The sequence below is a fragment of the Candoia aspera genome, chromosome 17 (assembly GCF_035149785.1).
Source record: "Candoia aspera isolate rCanAsp1 chromosome 17, rCanAsp1.hap2, whole genome shotgun sequence".
Classification (NCBI taxonomy): domain Eukaryota; kingdom Metazoa; phylum Chordata; class Lepidosauria; order Squamata; family Boidae; genus Candoia; species Candoia aspera.
This window is the reverse complement of record NC_086169.1, coordinates 4,999,575-5,027,444: the sequence shown is the minus strand read 5'-3', so window position 1 is coordinate 5,027,444 and position 27,870 is coordinate 4,999,575. Positions and strand designations below refer to the sequence as shown.

The window sequence follows — 27,870 nt, the reverse complement described above, 5'->3', positions numbered from 1 at the left end:
GGCACAGGCTACCGCAGCTCAAATATCCATCAGAGCCCAACTGCGGGGGGGGGGGGCACACCCCTTGGAGGTGTCGTCCAAGCTGAATTACTACCTCGGAAGGCGAACGCGAAATCCACGGGGGTGTCAAATCTTGAACCACACTTTAGGATGCCCCAGCCTTGCATGCCCCCTTTCTCCCGCCTGGCCATCCTCAAACCACGGCATTGCAATACTCTAATTTTGAAGCGTGGGGAACGGGGGACAAGCATCAGCATCAGCAGCGAAGCTCCAAGTAAGACGCCACGAGGTTGCGGGGTTTTGCGTTTGCCTCGGGGAGGGAGGGAAGCAGTTGAGGCGGGGTGGGGGGGGCGCATCTTGAGCAACCCCGCAAGATTTAAGGACTTTTGGGGGGGGAGGAAAGAGACGCCCCCCCGCCGTCAGGGCTTGCTCCGTAGCGCCGCCTCCTCCTCCGGCTTCGCCGCTTTTGCCCTCCGCCTCCTCCGCCTGCGACTGGCGTTTTGCACGGCGCGGCGCGCGCGCACAGACACCCGCACGCAGCCCTCGCTCCTGCGCCCCTCGATTGCGCGGCGGCCCCCGGCGAGAAGGGGCGAATCCGAAGCGGCGGCGGCCGACGAGGGAGGGAAACGCCGCAAGGCGAGTGAAGAGGCGGCGGCATGGCCTGGCCACGCCGGGGGAAGCGGCGCTAGGCGCTCGCGGTTGGAGAGCGCCCGGGCTCGGAGGGCGCCCGCTGCCTGGCTCGCTCTTCCCGGCCCTCGAACCGGGCGCCGGAGAACGAGCTGGGCGCCGCCGCGCAACCGCTCGGCCGTCCGGGGAAGCCGGAGGCGGCGATGCCAAGGCGCGGTAAGTCATCCCCAGGCGAGGCGGGGAGGAAAAAGTTTGCAAGGACGGGAGAGGAGGGGGCGCGCCGACCCGGGCCTTGGGCTCGCTCCCGATCGGTTCCAACCCAGGACCGAATCATTCCTGCCCGACGCGTTCTCTCACTCACACACACACCCCGACGCGGGTTATCCTTCTAGCCGCTCCTGGAAAAAAGGACGCAGAGCCGGCTGGACCGCCGGTTGGAGGTGGCGAGGCCGGCTTCTCTCAGGGCAGGCGGCGGGCTTGGCCCGCTGGTCCGCCAAAACGAGAGAGAACTTCCTCGGACGGAGGCAGTCTACCTCTCCCCGCGTTTGGGTATTGCTCTTTCGGCTCCGCGCACGCGGATGTTTCCAGGGGCAGCGGCCGGGCAGAGCGCACGGCTCCTCCATCAATTAGGGAGCAAGTGGAAAGGGCCGTTCGGAGGGGGGGGGACAGAAAAGGGGGGCATTGGGGGTATTGCCCCCACCTTGTCCCAAGTGACTGGCCGATTCTGATGAGATTGAGGTGACAGCAGGGAGAAAACGCTGGGGCAGGTTGGGAAATGCCTTCGCCAAGACACCGGGGGGGGGGGGCGGTGTCCCGAAAGGAGGTCGGGAATTCTTGGGGGACTTTCAAGAAAAGGTGACTCACGCTTCGCCTCAACCCCCCCCCCACCGGAACTTTCTTCTGACGGGGAGCCGGCGGGAATTTCATTGGGAAAACTGCATGCCTGCACTCAAGGATCCCCCCCCCCCGTTTTTTTAAATTTCTTGGCAGTAACATATTACTCCACCTAACTTAGCATACAGGAAAAACAAAGGTGTCTGTTGGCCAGGGAGGGCGGGTGTAAGTAAAATCCATTTTAGGGTGATCAATCCTGGAAAATTTATATGGTTTTTGGATTTCACCATCCCATCTTTTTTCAATCAAAGGAACAGGCGTCCTTTCCAGCACCATTCTGGGGTGGGGTGGGGTGGATTCAAGAATCGCGTGCAAAAACATAGGTGTGTGTCTGTGTGCGTGGGGGTATTTTTATTATTTCCTGCCCAAAATGCAACGAGAGGGTTCTGGGGATTCTGCAGAATTCTTCCGCAGTTGAGGTGGCAGAACAAGCAGTCCTGGAGAACTCCAAGGCTTGTCTTTTTGTGAAAATTTGGTGGGACTAATTCAACACCCAAAGTACGAGTTTTTGACATCTCTTCCCTGCCCCACCAGGGTTTAAAATAGTTTAAAAATAGTTTAAAAACTATTATTTTTAAACAAGACGACTCATCTCCTAGTTGCAACAGGTCTTAAATTTACAAGCGGAGCCTGCTGGTTCTAGCACAGCCTTCCAACCCAGGATTCTCCTGATCCTGGGCCATCTTGGCCATCCAGAGAAAGCTGGATAACAAACCTGTCCCAGGACTGGGGAAATTTGCTTTGTTTTATAGATTTATCCCCCCCCCCCAAAGTGATGCAATGATTATGTATATTATAGGGAGGAAAGGGAATAAAAGTTTGTTAGCTGCTTTTTCCACACACACACCTCCCCAAGTTTGTGGTTTTTGTGAAACAATGGCATTTGCTTCGTTCTTGAGTAATCAGTGTTGCTATCAAAGTGGTTGATGACTATCTCTTCGGATATTAATGCTTTGATTGTCTATTGTTGCACTAGTCAGTCAACAGAATCCCTTGTTTTATTCAACTAATCCGATCCTGCTGGCTTGGCCCAAGAAACTGATGCATTCCATGCAGCCAGAACCTCTGGCTGAGCAGCAACTGCCTACAGGCCCAACCAGCAAAGCTGGGGGGGGGGGGGGCGTATTGGGAGACGGTGGAGGCAGGAAACCTTTAGCTGGCAAAGCAGGTGTTCCGCCGAGCGATTATGGCACTTCCCATTAAGATTTAAAAAATGGTAGTTATTTATATCCCAGGTTTTCCACCATAGTAGTAGTTTTAAGGCAAGCTGCTGAGCATAGAAAAATTTAAAAACAATTACACTACCCCCCCTCCCCCGGTTTTGCAGAGCAGCTTTCCCCCAATTTCCTTGGGGGAATTGAGCTTGCAGTTTTACTGGTTTTTTTACTCTTACTTCCCCACCCAGGGCCCTCCAGGTAGTTGGGAAGGCCACTCCCAGAATTCCTTGTGGTGGTTGGCCCCGGTGCATCTGGACAATGCCAAGTGGTGGAAAGCTGACGTCAGGGAATCTGGTCAGATTCCCATCTGGTGCACCATAGTTCGTATCGGCTAGATTCCCTCTGCTTCCAAACTGGTTCTAAAATAACCTCCTTGCTGGGGTAGATCCTCCTGTGTCCACTCCAGGTATATTCTATCCTGGCTGGTAGGACCCCTCCCACTCTGGGGGACACTGGGTTGGCACTGTCTGCCCTCCAACTGCTGTGCTTTAAGAATTAAGTTTGATACTTGCTGCTCAGGCCTGGCCAACAGCTTCTTTGAGAAGCCACGCTTAAGCAAACCGTGACCTCTTGCCCTGGGTGAGCCAGGCCACCGTGGTTTGTTCGGTGAAGGAATAAGCAATGCAAACCGCATAGCTCTAGCTTTGGGGCTGGAGCCCCAGCTGTTGTATTCAAAAGGCGGCTTGCTCCGGGCCTCTTCATAGGAGCAGAAGGTCCGATCCTTGCAAAAAAAAGGGGAAAGGTTTGTGGAAGGTGTCAACACCCCAAGTTTACTTTTCTTTCTTTAGCAAAGGAGGAAGCCAAGAGAGATGGAAGCCTTAAAGCTGCAAACGCCAACGTTTAAATGTATAAACAAGGTTTTCTTTTAGGCTAGTCTCCCTGCTCCCTCCCAGTTTACCAATTAGGGGTTCTGGACAGCGTTATGAATTATTAGGCAGATTAGAGACCCCAGCAGGGATTTTGGCAGGGAAGGGTGGATTGAATGGATTGGAAAAGCTCTGCTCGGCGGAGACTTTGCTTCCCTTCCCTGTTGTTGTTGAATTCTTCTTTCAAGCCTGTGAGAAGGCTGAAGTTTGCTCGCCCGTTTTTCTGAGCCATTTATTTATTTATTGGGGGGCATCGTAAACAAGATAATCAGAAGCCGGAATAAGCTTTGCTCCCTCTGTCCAAAGATCTGTCTGGCTCCCTGCCTTTGGAAAGCCGTTCTAATTGGGGTAGGTAAACAGCCCTATTTTGCTCTTTGCCCATCTGCAAAAAGGAACTATACCAAGCCTGGCATTCTTGCTCTGCCATCTTCAGCCTTTGGTAGACATCTCCTACAGAAGAACGGACCAGTTGCCTTGAATCAGACCAGGGGTCCATCTAGGCCAGTGTTTTTCAAGCTTGGCCACTTTAAGAGGCGTGGACTTCAACTCCCAGAATTCCCCAGCCAGCCATGCTGGCTGGGGAATTCTGGGAGTTGAAGTCCACGCCTCTTAAAGTGGCCAAGCTTGAAAAATACTGATTTAGGCCAGCTTTCCAACAGAGGACAACTAGATGCTTCCAGGAAACTCACTAAATGGCCCTTCTCAGCCATGGATCTGCTCTGAGAGAGAGAGCTAGTCCTCATTAAATTCACTGTGCACGGGGCGATGGGGCAAATCTTCAGATGCTGCCCTGGTTCAGGTAGCCTGATTTAACAGCACCTGTCTAAATATAACCTCTTTTCTCGAGCTAACGGCCAGATCGTGTGTCGGGGGGTTCCGTCATATTAATTCCATGCGTCCTTTTGTCAGCCTAGCACCGAACACCTTAATTAAATGGCCTCTTGCCCTCTCAGAATCAAAGGGGAGATTAGAAGAATCTCTTTTAAGCAATGGGAGAGGGGCAATTTTCTGAAAAAGGAAAAAAAAAAAGCCGTTTGGCTCTCTGCACAGAAACAAAAACACAAACAACACACCCTCCTTGAAGCAGATGGAAGGCAATTCCTTCTGGGAAAAATAACATTAGTAGTTTACATCTGATCAGCCTCTTCTGCAGTGACAACAGCTGGGCATCAGTGCAACACCATTTTCCCAGGATGAAAGAGTTCCTATCAAGTTGTAGAGAGGGAGATTTCATCATCCTAATTTTACGAGCCTTTAAAACAAAAAAAAACCCACCACACCACCACCAAATACATAACACGTGTGTAGATGGAAATCCTGGTTGCTCCAAGGCTGGGCCTGTTGCATCTTTATTTATTTTGGTTTGTTTCTTGCCTCTTTGCTGTGTATTCCCACCCTGGGTGGTCTAAAAACACTCCACCTCTATGGGAAGAAACCTTGCTTATTTACCAGACTGTTTTGCCTATAGCTTGTTTGGTTCCTGTATGTGGCTGGGGGTGGCCAAGCGAGCCAGTCTCTCATGCAGACCCTCTGCCGGGCTGCCACTGACCAAGCTGCTGTGATGTCACAGAACGTGTCACCTCGGGCGAGGCACCTGAGCACTAATGGATTCTACTTATGACCCCATTGTCCAGGCCATTTAGAAGTCAACGGAGTTTTTTTTTCAAAACAGCCATCCCAGCCTTGTGGGTGAATTATGTTCCTTGGCTCGAGATGGGCTCTTTTAAAGCAGAGTTTCTCAACCGTGGCAACTTTAAGATGGGTGCACTTCAACTCCCAGAATTCCCCAGCCAGCAAGGCTGGCTGGAGAATTCTGGGAATTGAAGTCCACCCATCTTAGTGTCGCCACAGTTGAGAAACACCGTTTTAGAGGCTTGAAATGGACCAAGTCACGCTTCCTGCTTGTCCAGGGGATGAGCCAGTCGCCTCGTCCAGGGGGTGAGTCACACACACGAGCCCAAAGCAGAGAGACAGTTGCGTGCAGAGTTGGGGGCGATCCACCTTCCTGCTCCCCTGTCCATTTCTGGTCAGCCTCCGAGTCTCATTTAGCACATCTGCCCCCACCCCGGCTTGTATAATTGATCAGAGCCCTTCGGAGCTGTGTGGCAGCTGTCGCCAACTATCAAGCCTGCCGGGGCTTCAGAGGCCAAGAAAAATTCAGCCCCTTCTCCCTGCTACCACCCTCCCCTCATCCATGAAAGCGAGGGAACGTGCATTTGTGCGGCAGCAAACAGGCCGAAAAAGGAGAGTGGGGGAAGGGACCCCGGGCCGTCCACGTATCTATCCTTCAATTGGCTTGGCTAGTGATGAAAGATGGTGAAAGATCTTTCATCACTCCCTCCGCGCCAGGAACATCTGTTCTCGTGGGGGCCTCTAACCCAAGGGTGTCCTTCCCCTCCCATGGAGACACGAAGGCTCGTAGGCTGCCAGACGCAGCCCTTTCCTTCGGCTCTTCGAATGACATCCGTCTTTGCCCATTTGAGAGTCTATTGGTCCAGCTGTGCCTCTGTGCACATCTGGGCTGCCTTCCTCATCACCAGAGCTGGCCTACCCTGCTCTTCACACTTTAGAGTAGCAGCAGCAGCAGCAGCGTGCTTCCAGAGCACGGGGTTGAGTCCCGGTTTGGTCCAGCCACAGACATTTTTATGGGCCTTCCCTAAACACATTAACAAAAACCACGCATGGCGTCTGCCGCTTACACTTGTCCCAGCTTAGAGCAGGACTCCCCCGCCCCATTGCCAAACCTTCTTTTTCCACTCCATGTTCAAGTGTGCCCTTCACTTTCATCGCCAAATACAAGCCAGAGCACAGGCTGCTTTGCAGAGACACGTCTGCCAGCTCTGGAGATTTTGGGGGCGGCTGATGGTTCCCTCCCCGCTCCCACTCTGGAAAATGAGCAAGGGATCTGCCCCGGCATGCGCCTGGAAGCCCTCGAGCAGCTCAAAGTTAGCGTGGTTTTTCTTGCTTTGATAAAAACAGAAACGACATTGCCGAATCAGGCCTGAATGCTCTCTGGTGACTTATTTTATTGTTAACTAAATTCAAAAAACAATACATTTATCTCTCAACGTTGGGCTTGGGTGGGGGAAAAGTATGCCAGGATTCTGCATTACAATTATAAGTTAGCATGTGTTCTTCTTTTGCATTTGCTATGCCTTTTCTCTAGATGTATTTATTCTGTCTTTAATTTAAGCTTCCCAAGTCGAGCAACTTCCAGGTGTGTGGACTTCAACTCCCACAATTCTCAGCAATGACTGTGCTGGCTGAGGAACTCTGGACGTTGGAGTCCACGCATTTGGAAGTTGCCATGGTTGGGAAATGCAGCCTTAATCCATTTTTAAAAGGGGGGGGGGAGAGAAAAAACAAAGCCATTGTGCCTTGGGGAGGGCGCAGGCAAACCCCTTCCATTCTAAGTGAAGCATATTTGCAGAGAAGCAGGCAGGGACTAACCATTTCGCAAAGGGCCTGATCATATAAACCACTGTTTTGAATAACATTTTTAATCTAATAGTTCAGTTCTTAGTCCTCTTCATTTCCTATAGGTTTACTGAGCCAGCTCCAAAGAAAAAGCCGCAGTTTGCAGGGCAGAGAAGAAGGGTCAGAACCAAGGGCTGGATGGGGCAGTCGGGATTCAGAAGCGGGCAGGGTGGCCAATCTGGAGTAACCCACCGGCGCTCGGATGCAGAATGCATTTCTAATACTGGAATGCCAAGCCAGCCAGAGCAAAGGATCAGATAACAGAACCAAGTCTGCAGAATGCAAAAACAACCAGATAGTAGTCAGAAGTGAATTAATGCATACCAGTTGGGACCCAAAGGAATACTTGCCAGAAATGTGTTATTTTAAACATTCAGAATAGATTCATCTGAAATAAATCCTGTCTCTTCGCCCCCCACCCCCACCCCACTGGGCCTGCTCCCTACAGAATTTGGTGCCAATCACACATCTGACATCCCGCCAAGAGGCAGGATGCAGGGGCGGGGATATGCAGATGAGGGGCGGGGCAGCAGAGGGGCAGGGCAGCAGGTTCTCAAGGTTTAGCCCCGCAAATCTGGAGAAGTAAACCAGATTTCTGCGGGCACCCCATTTCCTTGCACCCTAACATATTTTGTTTATTTGACTTGCAAAGTGGGAACCCTGCCTTCCATTTCTGAACATGCCAGCTTTGTGACTCACGCCGTTATTAGGGAGGTAAACATTGAATCAAATAAGAGATTGCAGGCTCCCTTCGTCGGATGAGGCAATTAAAAGGCAGGGGGAAGGGAAGAATTGGGGGAGATGGGCGGTGACATAAATTTAATAAATAAAAAATAAAATAATAAAATAAGGAAAAGCTGTGGATGATGGTTAAGGCAGAAGCGGGGTTCTTACATCATGTTAAACCACCACATTCTTTGTTTGGTTTCAGCTTGACGTACTGTGGCACGGTCTCAGCCAGTTGTGGTTTGCACAGTAGATCATGGTTAGGGGAAGGCTTAAAGCACTATGTGCTCTAACCAGCAACTGCATTTAACTTCAGGGAGCATGTGGGCTTGAAGCAAGCCATGGTTTGCTTTGACGTGGAGTGATGAGATCTGATGCCCAAGACATCTAAAGATGCCATGGTGGGGAGAGTTATCTTGGATAAAGACTGAGCATGGAGGTGGTGGTGCTTCTGAGTGGTAATCTTGGTGGCTGTCTCCCCAAAAATGCAGCAGGGAAAGAATAAAGTAATAGCTGGGGCCAGGATACAAACACACTGAAATTCATGTGCACTAACGATTTGGAATAGATCATAGCTTATCTGCAGGCAGTAAGATTACACCCCACTGATTGGATTCTTTCTCCCCTTAACGGGGATCACATTTAAAGGTACAACTGAAGGGGTCTGAGGGCCACGCCCAAGACTTCAGACCCCCAGAAGGTCGTTCCAGCCGAAGAATCTCTCACTGGCTGCGCACTGCCATCACACGTTCCCTCCCCCCCCCCCCCGTCACAGCAACAGGCATTTTGCTAGTTTTAATCAGCTCGAAAAGTCTCGCTGCATAATTGGCACCCATGTCAAAGAGAACTTCGTACCGATTAATTCCCCAGAGGTTGCTGGAGGAGCACGTGTGTGAGGGAGCAGCAGTGTGCTCTCCTCGCTCCCATTAATTTTTTTAATTGGCCAGTGCGCTTCATGCGCCCTTTTCTTTAAAATACATTTATTCTGCTTGAAACAATGCAGACCTGCTGTCATGATCACCATCATGTTGGAGTAAGCACGTGCCTTCTCTTCCACCCCCCCGCAAAAACACTAATTTTTCACTATCTCTGAATAATGCGGGGAGGGGGGACATGGCACAAGCCAATTTGTTTGTGCACCACTAACCCGTATCAGAACAAAAGCCAAATCAGGAGACCAGAATTTCTCAACCCTGACAACTTTCAGATGTGTGGACTTCAACTCCCAGAATTCCCCAGCCAGCCATGCTGCCTGGGGAATTCTGGGAGTTGAAGTCCACACATCTGAAAGTTGCCAAGTTTGGGAAACCCTGCCTTAGACCACTGAAAAATGGCATTGTGCTGACTTGCAGAATGTATTTTAGGCAGCAGTGTTTCTGATTTGGGATGGGGAGAGGTGCCCCTGCATATACTTTCTTAACGGATAACCATCCTGAACAGATAGGCATACAGTAGCGGAGGTCTTATAATTTTGAGGGGAGAAACCAGCCACTGCACAGGATAACAGCTGAAAAGCTTCTTCACTTCTGCGTGACTTTGGAAAAACACTCTGCCTGGAAATACAGTAACAGGCCACGTTTGCACATTACTCTAAACAAGGTCAGTTACAAGGCTTAAGAAGCACCATCTGAACAATATGCAAAGCTCAGTTAGTTTAAATGGGGGGGAGGGGGAGAGACAGAGGTGTTTTAATGTACAAATCCAGCCTGTTTCATGCTTATTGTTCAAACCACGAACCCAGAATAATTGCAATCTTGCTACGCCAGCTGTGGGGACCCAGGCTGCATGTGCATGTAAAGCTCTCCGGATCTGGAATTCTGGGAGATGTACTCTGAATAGCTCTGACAAGGGAGGGAGGGGTTAGGCTGATTTACTGCAATTTGGGAAGCAGGCACTGAGATCTCACAGGGGGGCTGATTGTAGCTGGATCTGCCGCAGCAGTTTCATAGAGATTGCAAACTATGCCTGGTTGGGTCTCTTTCATTTGACACCACAAAATATTGGACCATAAAGAATTTATGTCCCATAATGGATGTGGCCCACAAAAGCAGCAGCAGCAGCAGCAGCAGCAAGTGGGACATAGAAAAATGCTGGTGGGAGGGGAGAGAAGGTGGGGCAGGGAGGAAAAATAGACAGTGAGAGACAGGAAAAGGGAATGTACAATTTATGGAGGAATTGTATGCATAATGAAGTCAAAGCAAGCACGCAGTTTCTAGCGATTTAATAGGCACTGGCCCAGCAAGACAGCTTGCCGATTCAAATCTTCCATGAAAAGGGCCTTGTGAAAAAATAACACTGGGAAGAATTTAACTCAGCTGAGGTTGAAAGGGATGCACAGGAACCCCGCAAAGCTTAAAATCCTGGAACAGGAGCTGGCAGCTTTTCACATGACAGAGTGCCCGGCTTGGATAAGCAGGACACAAAGTTAACGCCAGAAAGATGGGCAGAGAAAGACTGTCTTGTGGGGGGGGGGCGGGGAAGGAAGGAAGATCCAAGAGAGGGCAAGCTTGGAAAACCAGCTGAAGTCAAGGAGGGAGTTAAAGGAAAGGGTCCCCCTCTTTCTGGGGAGATGAGATGGGCGGTAATAGAAATCTGAATAATAAATAAAATAAAGAGGGTGAAAGAGTGAATGATAGCAAAGATGCTCCAAATTACTATTAATCCGGGCACGTTCTGATCATCCCAAGGAGCTAGACCCAGAAAAGGCTCAAGAGATTTCATTCTGCATTTCCCTAGGAGCCAACACTTTTTAGGAGCCTGTATCATTCCCTAAAAATTGTACTCATAGACACTAAAGTCACAAGCATTAGCCCCAGGGAGGCGTGGTGGGTGGACCAAAGATGCTTGGAAAAATATCAGATCACTTCTTTGGATGGCACAAGGTGGCTTCCAATTCTTTTTCCCATTAGCCAAACATTGTCTGCTGAGATCTTCGTTAGAAACCGATCCTTCGAACTGGGGAAAAAGCAGTCTCCGTTCCAGGTGTTATGGGCTCACTCCTTCCCTGTGTTCTTATGGAATACCAAATTCAGAAGATCTGGGGGGAGGACAAGACGGAAATCGTAGCCCCCGGTGGAGCAGTCATTGATATGACTGCCCCTTTTATCAAACACCCCTCCTGTCCACCCCGCCTTGCGAGGCTTCCTTAATATCTGGTTACCATCAGTGCTACCTATACTAACATTGGAAAACTGAAGCCCCTCACCAGGATTTGGAGGAAGTACAGCTATTTGCGCACCAAGCCCCCTGGGGTGCAGTTGACTAGGTGGGTTTGGGGTTGGGCAAGGTGACCGGTGGATTTTTGGCTCAGGCACTTGAGCCCAAGATTTCCCACAGCTGCTCAATTGCCCCCGTTTCTTGCATTTGGGGTTTTGCCACTTGCAAAGAGTAGGCACCGTTGAATTTGTTCTTTTTCACCAAAGGAACCAGGAGTTTTAATCACAGAAGCCCAACAAAGCAGACTGAATAATATGATTGCAAACGGGGGGGGGGGGGAAATATCCACCCTTAAAAAAATAGGTGCCACAGAGCAGTGTTTCTCAACCTCAGTAACTTTAAGGTGTGTGGACTTCAACTCCCAGAATTCCCCAGCCAGCCTCTTTTGTTTTCTCCACCCTGGCATCCTGATCTTTTGAGATGTTTAAGAAAAATAACGATGGAGCATGTCGGATTTGGAAAACCATTCAGGGAGACTGAATGGGAGAATTAGGCCGGCTTAAATCCTGCAAGGGCAACACAAGTCGGGCACCGGAGGGCTCCTTATACTTGATGCTGCAGTGGGCACCATTCAAACCGGCGACCACCAGAATTCTTCCAGACGGTAGCTAGCAGAATCACCCCGAGCATTTGTTGGTGGGGAGAGATTTTGATTTTCCGCTTAAATTTGAAGGGTTAGGGTGCCTGTGAGTTTTGGAGAGAGCTTAATCATGCCACCATTGAACTAAGGCGCTTCTGAAGTTGCTGGACAGTGCTTTTCCAGAGAGGAAGACGGCACTGTGGCCCCAGCTGGGCTCTGTGCTGAGGACCTTCTTTACTCTCCGTCTCCCCCTTTTCATCAACCAGGGCCTACAGCTGCTGTCTTTGTTGCCTTCTCTTCCTATTAGAGAACAAAAAAGGGCCATAAAGAGGGCAATTTACTGGCCTTAATTTGATAGGCTACATAAACCATGTAATATAAACTGCGGGGGCATAAAGAAGCAACCAGCAGATCTGGGTTAAAGTGAGAAGAATCTCATCGGGACACAGACCTGATCCAGACCTGACACGCCAAAGGGCTTCGTGGGCACCATGAGGTTGAGGTGTAGAGTTTGTCATTTCTCCCCTGGCAGTCGCCCGGGCAAAGGAGCGTTTTTTTTCCCTCGAGACAGTAGGAAGAAAGACTTCAAAGCTGCCATCTTTTCTGGGGGACACAAAAGAATGTCCCAAAGAGGGATGAGGAAGAGGTTCATCTTCATCATCATCATCTTCATCATCATCATCATCCACAAGTCCTGCTAATGCCTTTTCTCACGTCTTCTCCTCCTTCCTATTGTCTGCTGTATGACTTTCTCTGGTTTGACAGATGCCACCAGGAGCGCAGGAGGTGACCAAGCAGGTGGAAGCTGGGAGAATGTTTTCCCTGGGAACATCGTGTGTTCTCTCCCCCTTTTCACCTGGGGCCAGGAATCCCAAGGCCTGGTGCCCCCACCTGGAAAATTGGCAGGATATGAGATGTTGGTTAGGGGTGGGATGACTTCCAAAATGGTGTCTTTCAGGTGTGTTTGGGCTAGATGGCCCATCATCCCCATGGACTGAGCTGGCAGAGTATGTAGTCAACCACATCAGGAGGGCATCAGGGTGGGTATGGCTGCTTGAGTCTTTTCTTCAGAGGGGTGGAAGGAAAATCGTTTCAGTCCCTACATTCCTTTTTTAAACTATACCTCTATGGCAGTGTTTCTCAACCTCAGCAACTTTAAGATGCGTGGACTTCAACTCCCAGAATCCCCCAGGGTGGCTGGGGACTTCTGGGAGTTAAAGTCCATGCATCTTAAAGTTGCTGAGGTTGAGAAACACTGCTCTATGGCACCTTTTTTTTTTTAAGGGTGGAAATCCCCCCCCCCGCTTTGCAATATTATTATTCAGTCAGGGTTGGTGGGCTTCCATGATTAAAACTTCTGATTCCTTTGGTGAGAAAGATGAATGAATATATATGACTGCTCATGCACCCCTGAGTTGCCCATTTGCCACGGGTGGAAAGCAACCGCATGTGGGAGAATGAGCAAGCTGGCAGAAGGAATAACGCATATAGAAATCAAGATGCCCTCCTGATGAGATGGGCTCCAGTTCCCCCATCATACTGGCTAGGAGTGATGGGATCTGGAGTCCAACCCATATAGAAATGGACAAGTTGGACAAGGCTTTTCGTGATGGCCTTGAGAACTCCCAACTGATTTGGGGAACTTCAAGTATGTAGGAGGTTTGCTCACCAGGACCACCGAAATCCTTTCATGGGTAGAGGGAGGGGCAGCTCTGACTAAAACCCAATGTCACCCCCCAATTGAAGCATTAATGCTAAGCAAGCTGTCTTAAAGAGGTGTTCAGGGTCCCTGGGAGGTTTGGCACTTCACAGGGTGAAGAAGATGGCAGGCAGACACGTCGGTCCCAATTACGCCTATTGTCTTGTGATGTGCGATGGTGGTTAGCATTTACCAAATCAGCGCACCTTTGTTCCAGCTGTATCTAAAAGAGCAACATAACAGACATTCTGCATGTTAAGGACAATCCAAGCAAGCAAAAATAATCTTGCATCAGATTGAACACTGGGGGGAAATGAATGCCGAAAATCCCTCTTCCGTTCCTATGGAAGTTTTATAGCCTTCAGAGAAAAGGGTTCCTTCCTCCAACCCACCTCCTTGCTATAGTAAACTTTCCTAATTCAGGGAATATCAGATGGGAAGGGAGAGGATGTAATGATGAAATTCCCGCCTCACAGCCTGAGCTGGCATAAATCACAGAGGATAGGCGGTAACATTTCTGCACAAAGTTTAGCCCAGATGCAGGGGTACGGTTGAATTTCAGCTGTACTGAGGAAAGAGGCATCTGGAAGTAGATAAAGGAGCTGCCCTTTCCTATCAACAAGAATCAATTATTTGTGGCCCACCTCTAATGAGCACCGAGTATGGGGATTGGATGGAAGTTACGCTATCTCAGAATTAGAACAAGTCTGAGAAGTAAATAAAGCTGGCACTCTGGTGAAAAACCAACGGTTTTCCATCTCAGTTTGCATATACTGACTTGGGAAATGGATTCTGTAGCTGAACTCTGGCTGAATTTAACCTTAATTTCACCATAGTGGATGAGGAAGGGCCTGGGTGCTTGCATCACGCCAAGCCACGGTTTAATAATGGTTCACTGAATGTTGCGAAATGAGTTGGGCTCTTACCTTGCACCAAACCCTGCAATCTCAGGGCCTGGGTTCACCCAACCACAAGGTGCCTTAGCATACTGTAACGCGTGGACCCAGCCAGAGGTTCAGATGCTCGGTTGAGCAACAGAGAGCAGCATTAAAAATTGCGGTTCTTCACCTTCCCTTAGATCTCACAATAAGAGTGAAGACAATCTAGGCTAAAAATACAAACTTATGCCTTCCGCAGGTCCAAGAGGCTTCACCCTGGGACGGCCAAGGGCTCCGGGCACCATGGCGACGGCTTCGCCGACAGCCGCTGTGGTGACCGCCACTGTGGTGACCACTGCAGCCGCCATGGACCTGCGCGACTGGCTCTTCCTCTGCTATGGGCTGGTGGCCTTTCTGAGCGAGGTGATCGACAGCACGACCTGCCCCTCCGTCTGCCGGTGTGACAACGGGTTCATCTACTGCAACGACCGGGGCCTCACCTCCATCCCGGCCGACATCCCGGACGATGCCACCACGCTCTATCTGCAGAACAACCAGATCAATAATGCGGGCATCCCTTCCAGCTTGAAGAAGAAGCTCAACGTTCAGGTGAGCTGAGCAAGAGGGGGCTAGCTGGAAAAGGAGATTTGGGGCCAGTTACTCTTAAGTTTCTCTCCTGTTCAAGGTGAGTCTCTTTTGTGGAGTCCTGGGTGCTCTCTGAGCCTGGCTGTTTTCTTGCAGACGTTTCGTTGCCCGACTAGGCAACATCTTCAGTGCTGGGGGGGGGGGATGCTCTCTGTTTGTAGATAGTAGCATGCCCTGACGGTGTTGGGGGGGGCAAGGCCTGATGGTGTTGCTGGGGTCAACATTCAAGGCAAGCTCCTCTCTATAAACAGAGAGCAAGGCCCACTCCCTTCTAGCACTGATGATGTTGCCTAGTCGGGCAACGAAACGTCTGCAAGAAAACAGCCAGGCTCAGAGAGCACCCAGGACTCCACTGTTCAACCCTGAGCTACAGAGATTCTCTTCTCTTTAGAAGAGAAGGTGCGGTTGGCTGGGCTTGGACGTTACGTTAGGCCAGACACCAGAGTCTACAACCACAAGGCTAGACCCATGCAGCATGTTGAGCCAAAACCAAGCCACTGATGCATGTGAGAGGTGGGTGATCCAGCAGATAGGGCTCGTTCACAGTGACTTGAGCTAAGCCAGCAGAGTTGTAGGTTTTGACTCTGCGCAAGTAGATCAAAGAGATGTTAGGCTAGCCCCATTTTAGATTTTTGGTGACTTTTCTGGCAGAGGACTGAAATCTCCGCACGCAGAAAATTCGGTAGCCCTTTGGGACCAGATCTTAGGCGTGGCGAGACAGAACGCTAAAGGCCTTCCTCTTTCACCTCCCCCCCGTTTTATTTCTAAAAGCAGGTTAGCCTTGGACAATCTAGAACCCCGCTCGGTTCTATTTCAGAAACACTATCTCGGTTTTCTAAACGGGGTGCCCTGTTTCCTCCTCCGTTTCCGCCGTGCTGAATTTCCTATTCGTCTGATTCCCGGCAGGTCATCTACCTCTATGAAAATGACCTGGACGAATTCCCGATCAACCTGCCCCGCTCGCTGAAAGAGCTGCACCTGCAGGACAACAACGTCCGCACCATTGCCCGGGACTCCCTGGCCAGGATCCCTCTCCTGGAGAAGCTCCACTTGGACGACAACTCCGTCTCCACCGTCAGCATCGAAGACGACGCCTTCGCCGACAGCACGCGCCTCAAGCTGCTGTTTCTCTCACGCAACCACCTCAGCAGCATCCCTTCCGGGCTGCCCCGCACGCTGGAGGAGCTGCGCCTGGACGACAATCGCATCTCCACCATCCCCCTCCACGCCTTCAAGGGCCTCAACAGCTTGCGGCGGTTGGTGCTGGACGGCAACCTCCTCGCCAACCAGCGCATTGCCGACGACACCTTCAGCCGCCTGCAGAACCTCAGCGAGCTCTCGCTGGTGCGCAACTCCCTGGCGGCCCCACCACTCAACCTGCCCAGCGCCCACCTGCAGAAGCTCTACCTGCAGGACAACGCCATCAGCCACATCCCCTACAACACCCTTTCCAAGATGAGGGAGCTGGAGAAGCTGGACCTGTCCAACAACAACTTGACCACCCTGCCCAAGGGCCTCTTCGACGACCTGGACAGCCTCTCCCAGCTCCTGTTACGGAACAACCCGTGGCACTGCGGCTGCAACCTCATGTGGCTGAGGGACTGGGTCAAGGCCCGAGCCGCGGTGGTCAACGTGAGGGGACTGATGTGCCAAGGGCCCGACAAGGTCAGGGGCATGGCTATCAAAGACATCACCAGCGAGATGGACGAGTGCTTTGAAGCTGGCCCGCAGAGCAACTCAGCGGCTGCCGCCAAGACAACAGCCAGCAACGCAGCTGTCACCACCCCGCAGGGCTCCCTCTTCACCCTCAAAGCCAAGCGCCCGGGCATCCAGCTGCCCGACTCCAACGTCGACTACCCAATGGCAACTGGGTCGGGAGCCAAAACATTGGTCCTCAGCGTCAAGCCGCTGACAGCCGACAGCATCCGCATCAGCTGGAAGGCGACCCTCCCAGCGGCCTCCTTCCGCCTCAGCTGGCTGCGCCTGGGGCACAGCCCGGCGGTCGGCTCCATCACCGAGACGCTGGTGCAAGGCGATAAGACCGAGTACCTGCTGACCGCCCTGGAGCCCAAGTCCACCTACATCATCTGCATGGTCACCATGGAGACGGGCAACACCTACATGCCTGACGAGACCCCTGTGTGCGCCAAGGCTGAGACGGCCGATGTGTACAGCCCGACCACCACTCTCAACCACGAGCAGAACCTCGACCCCATGGCCGGGCTGCCCCTGGCTGGGATCATCGGCGGGGCCGTGGCCTTGGTCTTCCTCTTCCTCATCTTGGCTGCCATTTGCTGGTACGTCCACCGGACCGGGGAGCTGCTGACGCGGGAGCGAGGCAGCCGGAAGAAGGACGACTACATGGAATCAGGCACAAAGAAAGATAACTCCATCCTGGAGATCCGAGGGCCTGGCTTGCAGATGCTCCCCATCAACCCTCACCGGGCCAAGGAAGAGTACGTCATCCACACCATATTCCCTTCCAACGGAACCAGCCTTTACAAAAGTACCCACACTATCGGCTACGGCACAACTCGGGGGTATAGAGAGGGGGGAATTCCAGATATAGACTACTCCTATACATGATGCCGATTTTTCCCCCTCCTTCCAGATGCATCCTGTTGCCCCGCGCCCACACTCAACACTTCCCTGTTTTTACCCCCTCCCCAAATCTCGCACACATGCGCATGTGCGTGCACACACACACACACACACACACACACGTTTTGGTTTGGATCGGTTGTTTCGTTGGGTTGTTTCGTTTTGCCGAGAAGGAAAAGGAGTGGCAAAACACAGACTTATTTTCCAAGCAGAACCAGGTGGAACGAAAGGGAGGGGAGGGGAAGCGAATTTTACAGACCAATCTATTTTGTAGGGGGGGGGGCGAACCACACGCACACACACAACTGTTTTGGAAAGTAGATACGGAGGGGACAAAAGACATAATTTATATTTAATATGCCAGATTTAAAAAGGAGCGGTGGGGAGAAACAAGCATGGATGGATGTTCTGCTTATCGGGCTTGTGGCTGGCTTTCCCCTGTGCGGGTGGAAGGAGACGGGGGAAGATCTGGAGGAAGGGAAAAACAAAACTGAGAATCAAAAAATGCTACCTGTTTATCTTCTTCCTGTACCAATCTTCTATTTTGTTCAGGGGTTAGATTATAAAGAAGAAAAGAAAAATCAACACGTCTTTCCTGATGGCTCAGCTGTCAACTGTCCTGGAGGATGTGTGGGGATATAGCTCCAATTCTTGTTTTGCACCCTATAATTCTGCTTTCCTTACAGGTTCTGGATTTATTGTGCAAAACTGAGGAACAATATACAGTGCAGGGTTCCCCCTCCCCCACCCGTTTTTCTTTTTCGGGTTCTGAAAAGTCACTCTTTCTTTGTCACAGCCTGAGAATCTTTTTTTCTGGTCAATGCAGCTTTGGTGATAAAGATCTCCATTTGGTTACCTCCTCCTCACCCATCTATCCCTTGGGACAATTGTTCAAGATTATTCTCTTCGTAGGAAAAACTCACCATGTAGCTCTTTGTCTTCTTAGCAAAAAAAAAAAAAAACTGATGTGAAGATGGGACAGGCCAGCGTCTTCCAACCAGCAAACCTTCCATGGTGGGGGCTCTGAAATCCCGATGAATCTCAGGTTCACGTATGGAGTGTGAATGGTTTTGAGATGTCAAGGAAGGGGAGAGAAAGTGTGATTTTGGTTCAAGCCTTTTGCATCAGCTCAGACGACCAGCTAGGTTGTTCTCATCGGGCATTTCCCAGGATGGTTCAAAGTTGTGTTCCGCTTACCTCAGTATTCACTAATTTGGGGAGAATTCAGAAGTCACAACTGTAGATCTAGGGATCTTGATGGGTGCCAGTCCTGGAGGCCTGGCCTCCAGGTCACCTCAGTGCAAGGTCCTGGTGTCTTCATTCCAGCTTATGACCCATCAAGCCAGAACTGCAGCCTCACCATCCACGTCCTTCTCCTTCCAAGGTCTTCCTGCCTTTGCATTCCCATGTTAGGAGCATAAGCAGACAGCATGTGGCACTTCAGGCAAGTGGCAACCACACACGACTGGTGGGCTGCATCTTCTCAGTTGTACCACTCAATCTGGACCGCTCACGGACTCAGTGCGAGGCTCGTTTTTCTCCAGAGCAAATTCAGGGACTCAAAAGTGCAGAATACAGCAGCAAAAGAGATGTCCTCCATTTGATCAGGAGGTTTAAAAGCCAGTTAGATTCAAACAACTGGCTGTCTTGCGGGGGGGGGGGAGCTGTTCCATAATGGAGTGGCTGTGGAGAAGAAGATGCTGAGGATCATGCTGGCATTGGTGAAGCTGAGAGTAATGGGCTGAGAATGTCTCAAGATCCAGAGCATCTGTAAACAGTTGCCATTGTCAACATTGAGGTAGAACAGACTCCTTGAACACTGGCTTGATCTGTTGAATTTTGTGTACCATCGATGGGCTGACCTCTGAGAAGCAAATGGCCATGGGCATCCCACCGTGCATGTGCCAGATTGAGCTTGGTCTCTAGCATTGCCAGGGGAACATGTTATTTGTGCAGAGAAGGCCGGGAGCGGCGAAGAAGAGCATGCAAAACCAAGGCTAAAACTGGCTGATGGAGTACTGGTCTGAGTCAATGTAGGATCAGCTCTGCACACTGGGTTCTGACTAAGCCCCAAGATGGCCTTTCCTGACCTGGTATCTCCAGACGTTTAAGAGCTGAATTCCTTGCATTCCCAGCTCTCGTGGCCAAATTCTTGAGATGTAATCCAACATATCCAGAAGATTAGGAGTGGCTGATCAGCAGCTAGTAAAGACTGCAGTGGGGTGGGATGTCTCCTTGGGCTCCGTTGGAAAGGACAGATTCAGAGGAACAAATTTGGAGATCTTGGACAAAAGACAAATGGCCACTGCAGCCTCAATGAAAAGGGATTCTTCTGCTATCTTTCCCCCACTTTGAAAAAAAAAAAGTCAGGCAAAGCATAAAAGATCTTTGGCAGCTGAAAATCCAAATGATTCCCATTGAAATCAAAGGCCCCTTGGAAAGGCAAAGCCATAATAAACTTTCCAGCCCAAGATTCACCAGTGTTGCAGCGAAAATAGCCCTTTCCTGCCAAAAACCTGACTTGTTTATTTTCCTACTAGAAATGAGTAGCGAAACAAAACCAAAACCAGCTGGGTCTCATATAAGGAGGGCTGGTGGTCCTACAAAACCATTGCCAAGCAGACTCTGGTTGAAGGTCCCATCAGCCTTCCCTGGATGACTTGAGTCCATGTCCCACTTGGCCAAGGTTCATGCAAGTTGGCATCTAAGCAGGTTGGGAAAGGTAAGGTGTGTGGACTTCCAGAATTCCCCAGCCAGCATGCTGGGAATTCTGGGAAGGTAAGTCCACACACCTTAAACTTGTTGAAGTTGAGAAATATCAATCTAGAGTCAGGCACCTGTAGCTCCAGATCTACCATCCACAGGTGCTCTGCCAACCCACCCACCTTTCTCCAACATCCCAACCCCAATGCTCTGGTTTTGAGTATGCCAAATTCATGCACTTCTGCACTCCCCAAATATCCACCCCAGTAAATCCAATCATGGTGTCAAGTAATCCACAGCCTTGCACACATTGCTGTGCACCTTTTTTTGCGGGGGAGGGCAGCACAGCTCTCCACAAATACAAGACTGCAACTTTTCTGTCCCCCCTAAATGCCTGTGAATGGCAGTAAATGGAATTAACTAGCTAACTGGGGAGCAAGGCAATAAACCCAGCGTTTGAGAGAAATCTCCCTTGAAAATTCTCCTTTCCTTGCCAACAGGGCCTCTCTTGACAGGCTGATCTTCCCAAACAGTGACAACTGTGCTGTCTGGGGAGGAAAAACAAACAAACAAAAAACGTTAAGTGGCATGTGACAAAGCAAAGTGACACGGAGGGGAGGGGAGGAAAACCCTATAAAGATCCAACCGATTGCTGCTGAAATGGCAGAACGAGCGTCTGTGCCCATCTGCTCCTCAAGGGGCGCTGCCTCTGTCTCCCTGGATCACCATTCGCCTGCCTTCATAAAAGGAGGAATGGTCCCCACAGAGCCTTAGCCAACGCTTAAATGGGTTTCCACTCCCAATTTGCAATGCAGTGTGTACAACTAGGACTTGGGTGTGCTTTTAACGCAGGATGCTCAAGCTACACAGGATGCTCCTCCTGCAAACATCTAGCTTGGGGCCCAGCGTTCCCGCCTAGCCTTAAAAAAAAAAACATATGGCTGGTTGGCTGCCTGCAAAGTCAAGGGCTGGCTGGCTGCCTGCAAAGTCAAGGGAGGCCGCTAGCACCATCTTAGTTTACAAGAAAACTCAGCTCCACAAAAGGACAAAAAGGAGCTGGCAGAGCCGAGCAAAGCATACCCTGCAGGGGCCTAGAGGAGATGGTGTGGAAGAACTCAGCTAGCGTTGACTTCCTGTCAGCGGGGACCTCCTGGGGCACCCTTCCAGAATTCCACACTTGTCCACCCTTCTGAAAAAGGGCAAGGGGTTTATAGAATCCACTATTTGGAAATACTGTAGTAGCCACTAGTGTTCAAAGGGGAGGCAACAAAAATGTGGAGAAGACTACCAGTGGTGCCTGATCGTGATAGCTGTGTGTTACTGCCAATGCCGTACCAACGTGGCTGGGCAAGTTGGGATACCCTCATGGAAATGGCCACCAGAATGGAGAAACACCCAAGTATTGGTAGACCCGACCCACTTGCCTTCTGAAGACTAGAAGTGGGCATCCATCAAAGTGCAATAGAGTGTATTTCTGGAACATACTGAGTGTTCCTGGACTCCCTCTAAAGCAGTGTTTCTCAACCTCAACAAGTTTAAGACGGGTGGACTTCAACTCCCAGAATTCCCCAGCCAGCATGGCTGGCTGGGGAATTCTGGGAGTTGAAGTCCACCCGTCTTAAACTTGTTGAGGTTGAGCAAAAGGCACCTGTAGCTCTAGATCTGCCATTTATAGGTGCTCTGCCAACCCACCCACCTTCTTCTAACAACTCAGCCCCAGTGCTTTGGTTTTCAGGATGCAAAACCTATGCACTTCATTAGCAGCACACTGAAATAACCAGTGGGGGACGGGTGAGGACGCCACGGAAGTCTATTGAAAGAGAAGACGGGTGGGCGCCTTGTTTTCTTCCTATTAAACACCATCAGCAAGGAAAACAGAAACAAGAGGGGGGGGAATTGCTCCAGGATAGCTAACATTTATCCAGTAAAGATCGCTTTACACAATCCGGGCCTCGGACCCAACGTGTCAATCTCGCCTCCCACGAAGTGTAATTTCATTAAGTGCTTAACTCCATATACGGCACTTCACAAACCGAGATAATGTGAGCAGGTTCTCGGGGAGGTTGCATTTAGCACAATGCAGAGTAGGAATAAAATTAAAAAACGACCCCCCCCCCCAAAAACGCAGCCATCCCGTCGCTCATTAATTCAGGTGATTTGATGGGCGCTGGTTTGCTTGCCTGTGTGGTGTTTGCGGTAGCAAGCAATTTCCAGCTCAGCTTGTAAAGTTTTCCTTTTAGGGGAGGTTTTTTTTAAAACAGCAAGCTAGAGAAAGAGGCCGTGGGCACCCAGGGGAGTGGCAACTTGCCTTTTCACCCTACCTTTGCAGCCTGCCCTTCTTAGGGGTATTTAGATTCGAAGCAAGTCATGGCTAGCAGATGCGTGGAGGTTCCCCGCAAACTCTTATTTAGAAAAGCAAAACTGAACCAGTGGTACCCGGTGGAGCTGTGAGGGCACAGGGAGAAAGGCAGGGAATCAAACGGAGAGGGCAGGTAGGATGGGATGAGGGCACTCTTTATTAAAAGAAAAGCACCCCCCCCCCTGCAATCTGAATATTTCAGCAACTCCCAATAACACTGCCCGACTTACACACTCACCAATTCGTCCTGTCCATCCCCATCAAAGTGGGCGGCTATTTTAGGCTTCCCGCTTGCTTAGTGAAAGGGTACACAATTGCCCAGTGAGTCTGGCCCATGCACGCGCACACGGACCCCATTTTGCCTTGCTCGTCAGTTGCCACCTGCTTCTCTAAGATAACATTTTTGGAAGGAGACAAAGCTGGAGAAGCCTCCCGACTCGCTTTCCATTTTGACGTTTGCGCTCAACGGTTCATATCCCAACTCACAACGGCAGGAGCCCCTCCTTTCTCCCACCTTCTTTGCCAACAAGGGAGAACCCCAAATACCTCTTGAAAACCTGGTTTTAAAAGAAAATCTGGGTCCAGCGCGTGCCCATAAAATGCCCTCCCCTCCCCTTTGCAGTGTCACTCCACCGACGGTTGATGCTCCAAAAATAGGAAGTGTGACATCCAACCACCGAAGGCTCATTCACCTTAAAAACAATAAATAAATGGTGGTGGTTCTGATAGGATGTCCCCTGTTGGATGGCGATCAGCTAGGTTTTATTTTATTGATTTATTTAATTTCCATAGCCACCCATCTCAACCACATGACTGTGTTATGGATGGTTATGATGGATGACTTGCCAGTTAAAATAGAATAATCTAGGCCATCCCAATCTGCTATCCTCCCAAATGCCCACTTAGTGCTGGGGATTATGGGCACTAAAATCCAATCGCTGGAAGGCAACAGGTTGGGGATGTCTGTCTCAGGCTCCCCTGTGTTCCTGTTCGTCCTTGGCGAGGGTCTTATCGCTGCCCAACAGGCAGCCTAAAACGTCTCTGTTCAAATGATATTTCAGTCCTGCTGCATCAACCTTTGGCATGGGACGAGCAGTCTGCTTGACAAATGGCTGGGTAGCATTTTTAAATGGCATCTCCGTTGCATTTTGCTTCCCTAGCACATCGTTCTTGGCAGGCCCTAGCTCCTTTCAGCCTACCTCTACAGCAAAGCTGCTTGCACCATTCAGGAGCTGCTTGCAACGGTTTAAAAAAAAAAAGTTTTTTTTAAAGGCTCAGGATAAGCACAAAAGGTGGCTTTGCTGATCAGGGAAACATATAAGGGTGAGTTCTTAAAATAGCAGGGCTGTGGCACCAAGGACTAGAAACTTGCCTTTTCCAGAAAAAGGGGAGACACAGAGGACAGCCTTGTGATCTATTGATTGAGTCTAAGATCCTCGTACAAAACTTGATATGTCTGGCACCACAGAAATGCAGTCTTGCCTACGATGTTCCACTAGGCTGTCTGAGGTTTAATTTGGCCAAGGCAGGTTGGGGACCTGCGTCCTTCCCACTGTGGGTGAACTACAATTCCCAGCATGGGCCATACCAGCTGGGGTTACTGGACGTTGCCAGTTGAGCCCACATCTGGAAGGACACGGGCTCCCCATGAGTGTCCCAAGCAGACTTTCTTCTTTTAGCCTATCCTGTAGTGTTGATATCATGTTGTAGACAAGCCCTCCCGCTTGGCCTGAGATGATCTATAGCGGTGTTTCCTGACCTTGGCAACGTTAAGACATGTGGACTTCAACTCCCAGAATTCCCCAGCATGCTGGCTGGGGAATTCTGGGAGTTGAAGTCCACATGTCTTAACGTTGCCAAGGTTGAGAAACACTGATCTCTAGTTTGGAAATGGGTTGGGCCTGGTTTTGATCGGGCAGCCTGTCCCCATATTAATCCGATTCAGAATGCCAAAGGCTGCCTTCACTGCTGGTGGGGGGGAGTGGCAGATCTTTCCCCTGGGCACTTCTGTATATTGAGATGGGGGACTCCAATGTCAGGCTGATTGGTGTGACTCAGACCATGGTCCATCTGGTGCCTTTGATGATGGAAACCATCTTCCAAGGGAACAACCTTGTTCCTAAGTCTCTTTGGACTGGAGGCGCGCCAGGAACCGAATACGGGGCCTCGCACGCAGACCGGACCACGCAACCCCAGCTCCCAGCAAGGTGCAGGTGGGGACTTTGAGAGGGAGGAGCCAGCGAGAAGGAACCCAGAGGACAAAAGCCTTTTTTGTTTTCTGCAAGTTATGGTGGGAAGGCCTTCCAGAGCAGGCAAGACTGGGGAATGGGGAAGAGGGTTGATGTGCTGCAGATCAAAGCAGCCTCTCTTGACGAAGGGGCACCTCGAGGCTGCTTGCTGTAGTCCCGTCAAGCCGGCTTCTCCAAAAGGGTGCCCTCCAGATGGGCAGGACTTCACCTCACAGAGCTCCAGGTTGGGAAAGGAAAAGAGGGGATCGTTGGAGAACGGCAAGCAACGGTTGGAGATGCCCTTCAATGCAGGCAGGACCAACCCAGTTTTGTCTGGAATGCCTGCACAGACCAGTCCTGATTGCTAGTTTGCTGAATTCTACCATTGTGGGTAGGCGTTTGCCGGCTGTCGAGACCAACTCCCCCAAGGCTCAAGGAATTCTCTGGATAGGGCCTCAACCCCAAAGACGACAACCTGCCGCCTCCATGTGTTCTCATCATCCCTAGACAAGATAGTGAACTCCGCGCAGCCCTGCCGCACACCCCAGCGAGCGGCTGGTGAAAATCCAAGCCGGGTCCAACCCGACGCTCTTTAGGTCACCTGCGACTACAAATCCCAAAGCTCCTGGACGCCCAGAAAGCACCAGCTCAGGAAAGATTCCCCTTTCGGACCCACAGACCAATCTGTAAGCATCTGCGGCCAATGCATAAAGTTCCCACTCAAGATGCAGCTAGTGGCAAAGTCCGAGGTATCTGATTCCTCTGTACACAACCGAGCTCACTCAAGGCAGGTGCCCTAGCTTTCAAGAAACTGGAAAGGAAAGCAGGTGGTCACCAACTTTCCCAACATCCACAGTCTGAGAACAAAGAACAGTCTTTGGCAAAGGGAACAGGAGGCTTAGCCCCATCAAGCGGCGCTTGGAGCATGGAAACGGCGATAGAGAGAGACTAGAGGAGAGAAAATGGATGGCCACCCAGGATTTAACCTAAAGGTTAAGAAAGCCTTTTGAAAAACTGGCTGGGATCACAGTGGCCAGCATCAGTTTTAAAGACAATTCGGGACATATAAGCCTCGTCCCACCCACCACTGCCTCTCGTTCCAGCTATTCTTGCACTGGTTCCTAAGCTGAATCTCCACCCTGAACTCTCCCCGCCAAACTAAGGGTGTTTTTCTTTTGTTGCCCCCCTCCCCTTTTCTTGACTCCAGAGAAACCAAAGTGCTCTCTTTGACGCGACCTTTGGCCTCCTCCTCCTCCTCCTCCTCATTTTAGGTGCCTTGAAAATTTTCAGATGTTTCGAAAATGAATGTCTCGCAAATTCTCTTAGTCCTTAATTTTTCCTCCCCTCCGTTTTTCATAGAAAAACAAACAAAAAAAGTACAAGTTAAAAAAATTAATTATTAAAAATAAACAAACAGACAGACAAACAAAGCCAGTGGCCTGTCCTTGCTCTTTCTCGGAATAAAGGAGGGAAAAAAATTCATTTTGACAGCCAGCTTCACAATATGACTGGGCACAAAGGCAGGTGGTGTTTTTATTTATTAATTTATTTGTTAATCAAATTTATATGGCCACCCCTCTCACTGACAGCAACTTTTTTGGTGGGAATTGCAACCTCCGAAAGGTTGCTGGATTGATCCCTTGTTATTTTGGACAAGGTGAACATCCAAATAGCCCGCCCCGTGTCATGCTACATCAAAACTGGTTATATAAGCCACAGTTGGTTGGGATGACACAATACACAAAGCCATAAGCTTGAATTTGTAACTTGCAGTGCCTTGGTTCATACATTATTTTAAACCATGGCTTGCTTAACCATGAATGACTAAAAGACAGTTGGCTGGATTCACACAACATGCTATGCCGTAAATGTGGGTTTGCAAACCACCATGCCTGGGTTCATAACCACTTTAAACCATGCTATTTAACCATGGTTTTCTGAGTGAGCCACAAGGAGGTGGTTTCACACAATACACTAAGTTGGGCCGGGCAAGCCTTCTGGAGATCTTCCAGAAGGGCTGAACTATTGCTTTAAGGATTCCTAACCAGCATGGTGTAATGATTGCTTTTTGTTTTAATACCCCTTAATATAAAACTATAGAGCCCCACAGAGAGAAGTCTAGCTCCTCAGCAAGAAAAAAAACCCTGCCCTGGTCCTTTTTCATGTCTTTTTAAACACCGATCGTAGTCACTAGTAAACCTTCTGCTCCAGATTATCCACTTGGAATTTGGACTGAGTCCCCATTTTAAGGAAATTGGGCAGTGGACCTCAGCTGATTTTTTTTAAAAAAATTGTGACAGAGGCAAGATTTGAACTCGGACCTCCAGCTCCCAGACGACACAACACTTGACTTCTCCCTGGCCAGTCAAGCCTGCCTCCTGGCCATAATATTCCTCAGGGGAAATTATTTTCTGTCACTTGTAATAGTGGTTTCTGCTAAATTTAACATAAAACTGGAGCCCATTACTTCTGCATTAGACAGGCTCCAGCGTTTGCCCGCAGGTTAATGGATTTCTCCTGGGGATGGAAGTGCCATTTTTCAGCTGGCATGGACGACAAGCAGGGCAAAGGGTGAAACCGGGCCTGGGGGGCTGGGGGGGGCACACCAGGTTTCAGCCCACGTGGCCAGTTGGACTTAAGGCTCAAACCAACAAGAATACGGCAGCGAAACAAGAATCATCCACATCCTTTGAGCATGTTAAGGTTATTTTTTTAAAAAAACATCCATGCTCTAAGTGTGCCCAACAAGCTGCCTGTTGCTGGCCTTCACGAGCCAGGCTGTTGCCATCCTGCTGCAGAAGGTGGACTTGGACAGAGAACAAGAGCGAAGCTCCCGAAATCGTGACCGATCAATGTCCCTTTGAGATCCCCTGCCAATTTCTGAAATGGTCCATTTCAACATGGTGCTTGCACCAGAAGCAGAGATGGCGGCTCCTGGGATAGGGTGGGATGGGAGGGCATGGAGTGGAGGGGAGTGGGCGGAGCAGGTGACCAGCTACAGACCATACATTTGCAAGCCCTCTTGCAAGACTCCTGTTTATTTCAACGAGATTGGTGTGGGCAAATCGTCCTTTGCTAATGCATTTCTATACCTCTTCCCATACAACCCCAGTATAAACATGATGACAACGCCCTAAGTTAAACAGTACAAAAA

At 50.2% G+C, this 27,870-nt stretch overlaps 2 protein-coding genes across 5 annotated transcripts in view; one reads left to right on the top strand and one right to left on the bottom strand.

Annotated features, from left to right (window-relative positions):
* The window catches only part of MACROD1 (mono-ADP ribosylhydrolase 1), a 211,091-nt gene that overhangs the window by 162,321 nt on the left and 20,900 nt on the right, over positions 1-27,870 (bottom strand). The window lies entirely within an intron of this gene.
* Positions 14,039-18,269, top strand: FLRT1 (fibronectin leucine rich transmembrane protein 1). The gene is made up of 2 exons (XM_063316959.1): positions 14,039-14,789; positions 15,732-18,269. Exons 1-2 carry the CDS (start codon positions 14,427-14,429, stop codon positions 17,409-17,411), a joined length of 2,043 nt encoding a protein of 680 aa, XP_063173029.1. The 5' UTR covers positions 14,039-14,426; the 3' UTR covers positions 17,412-18,269.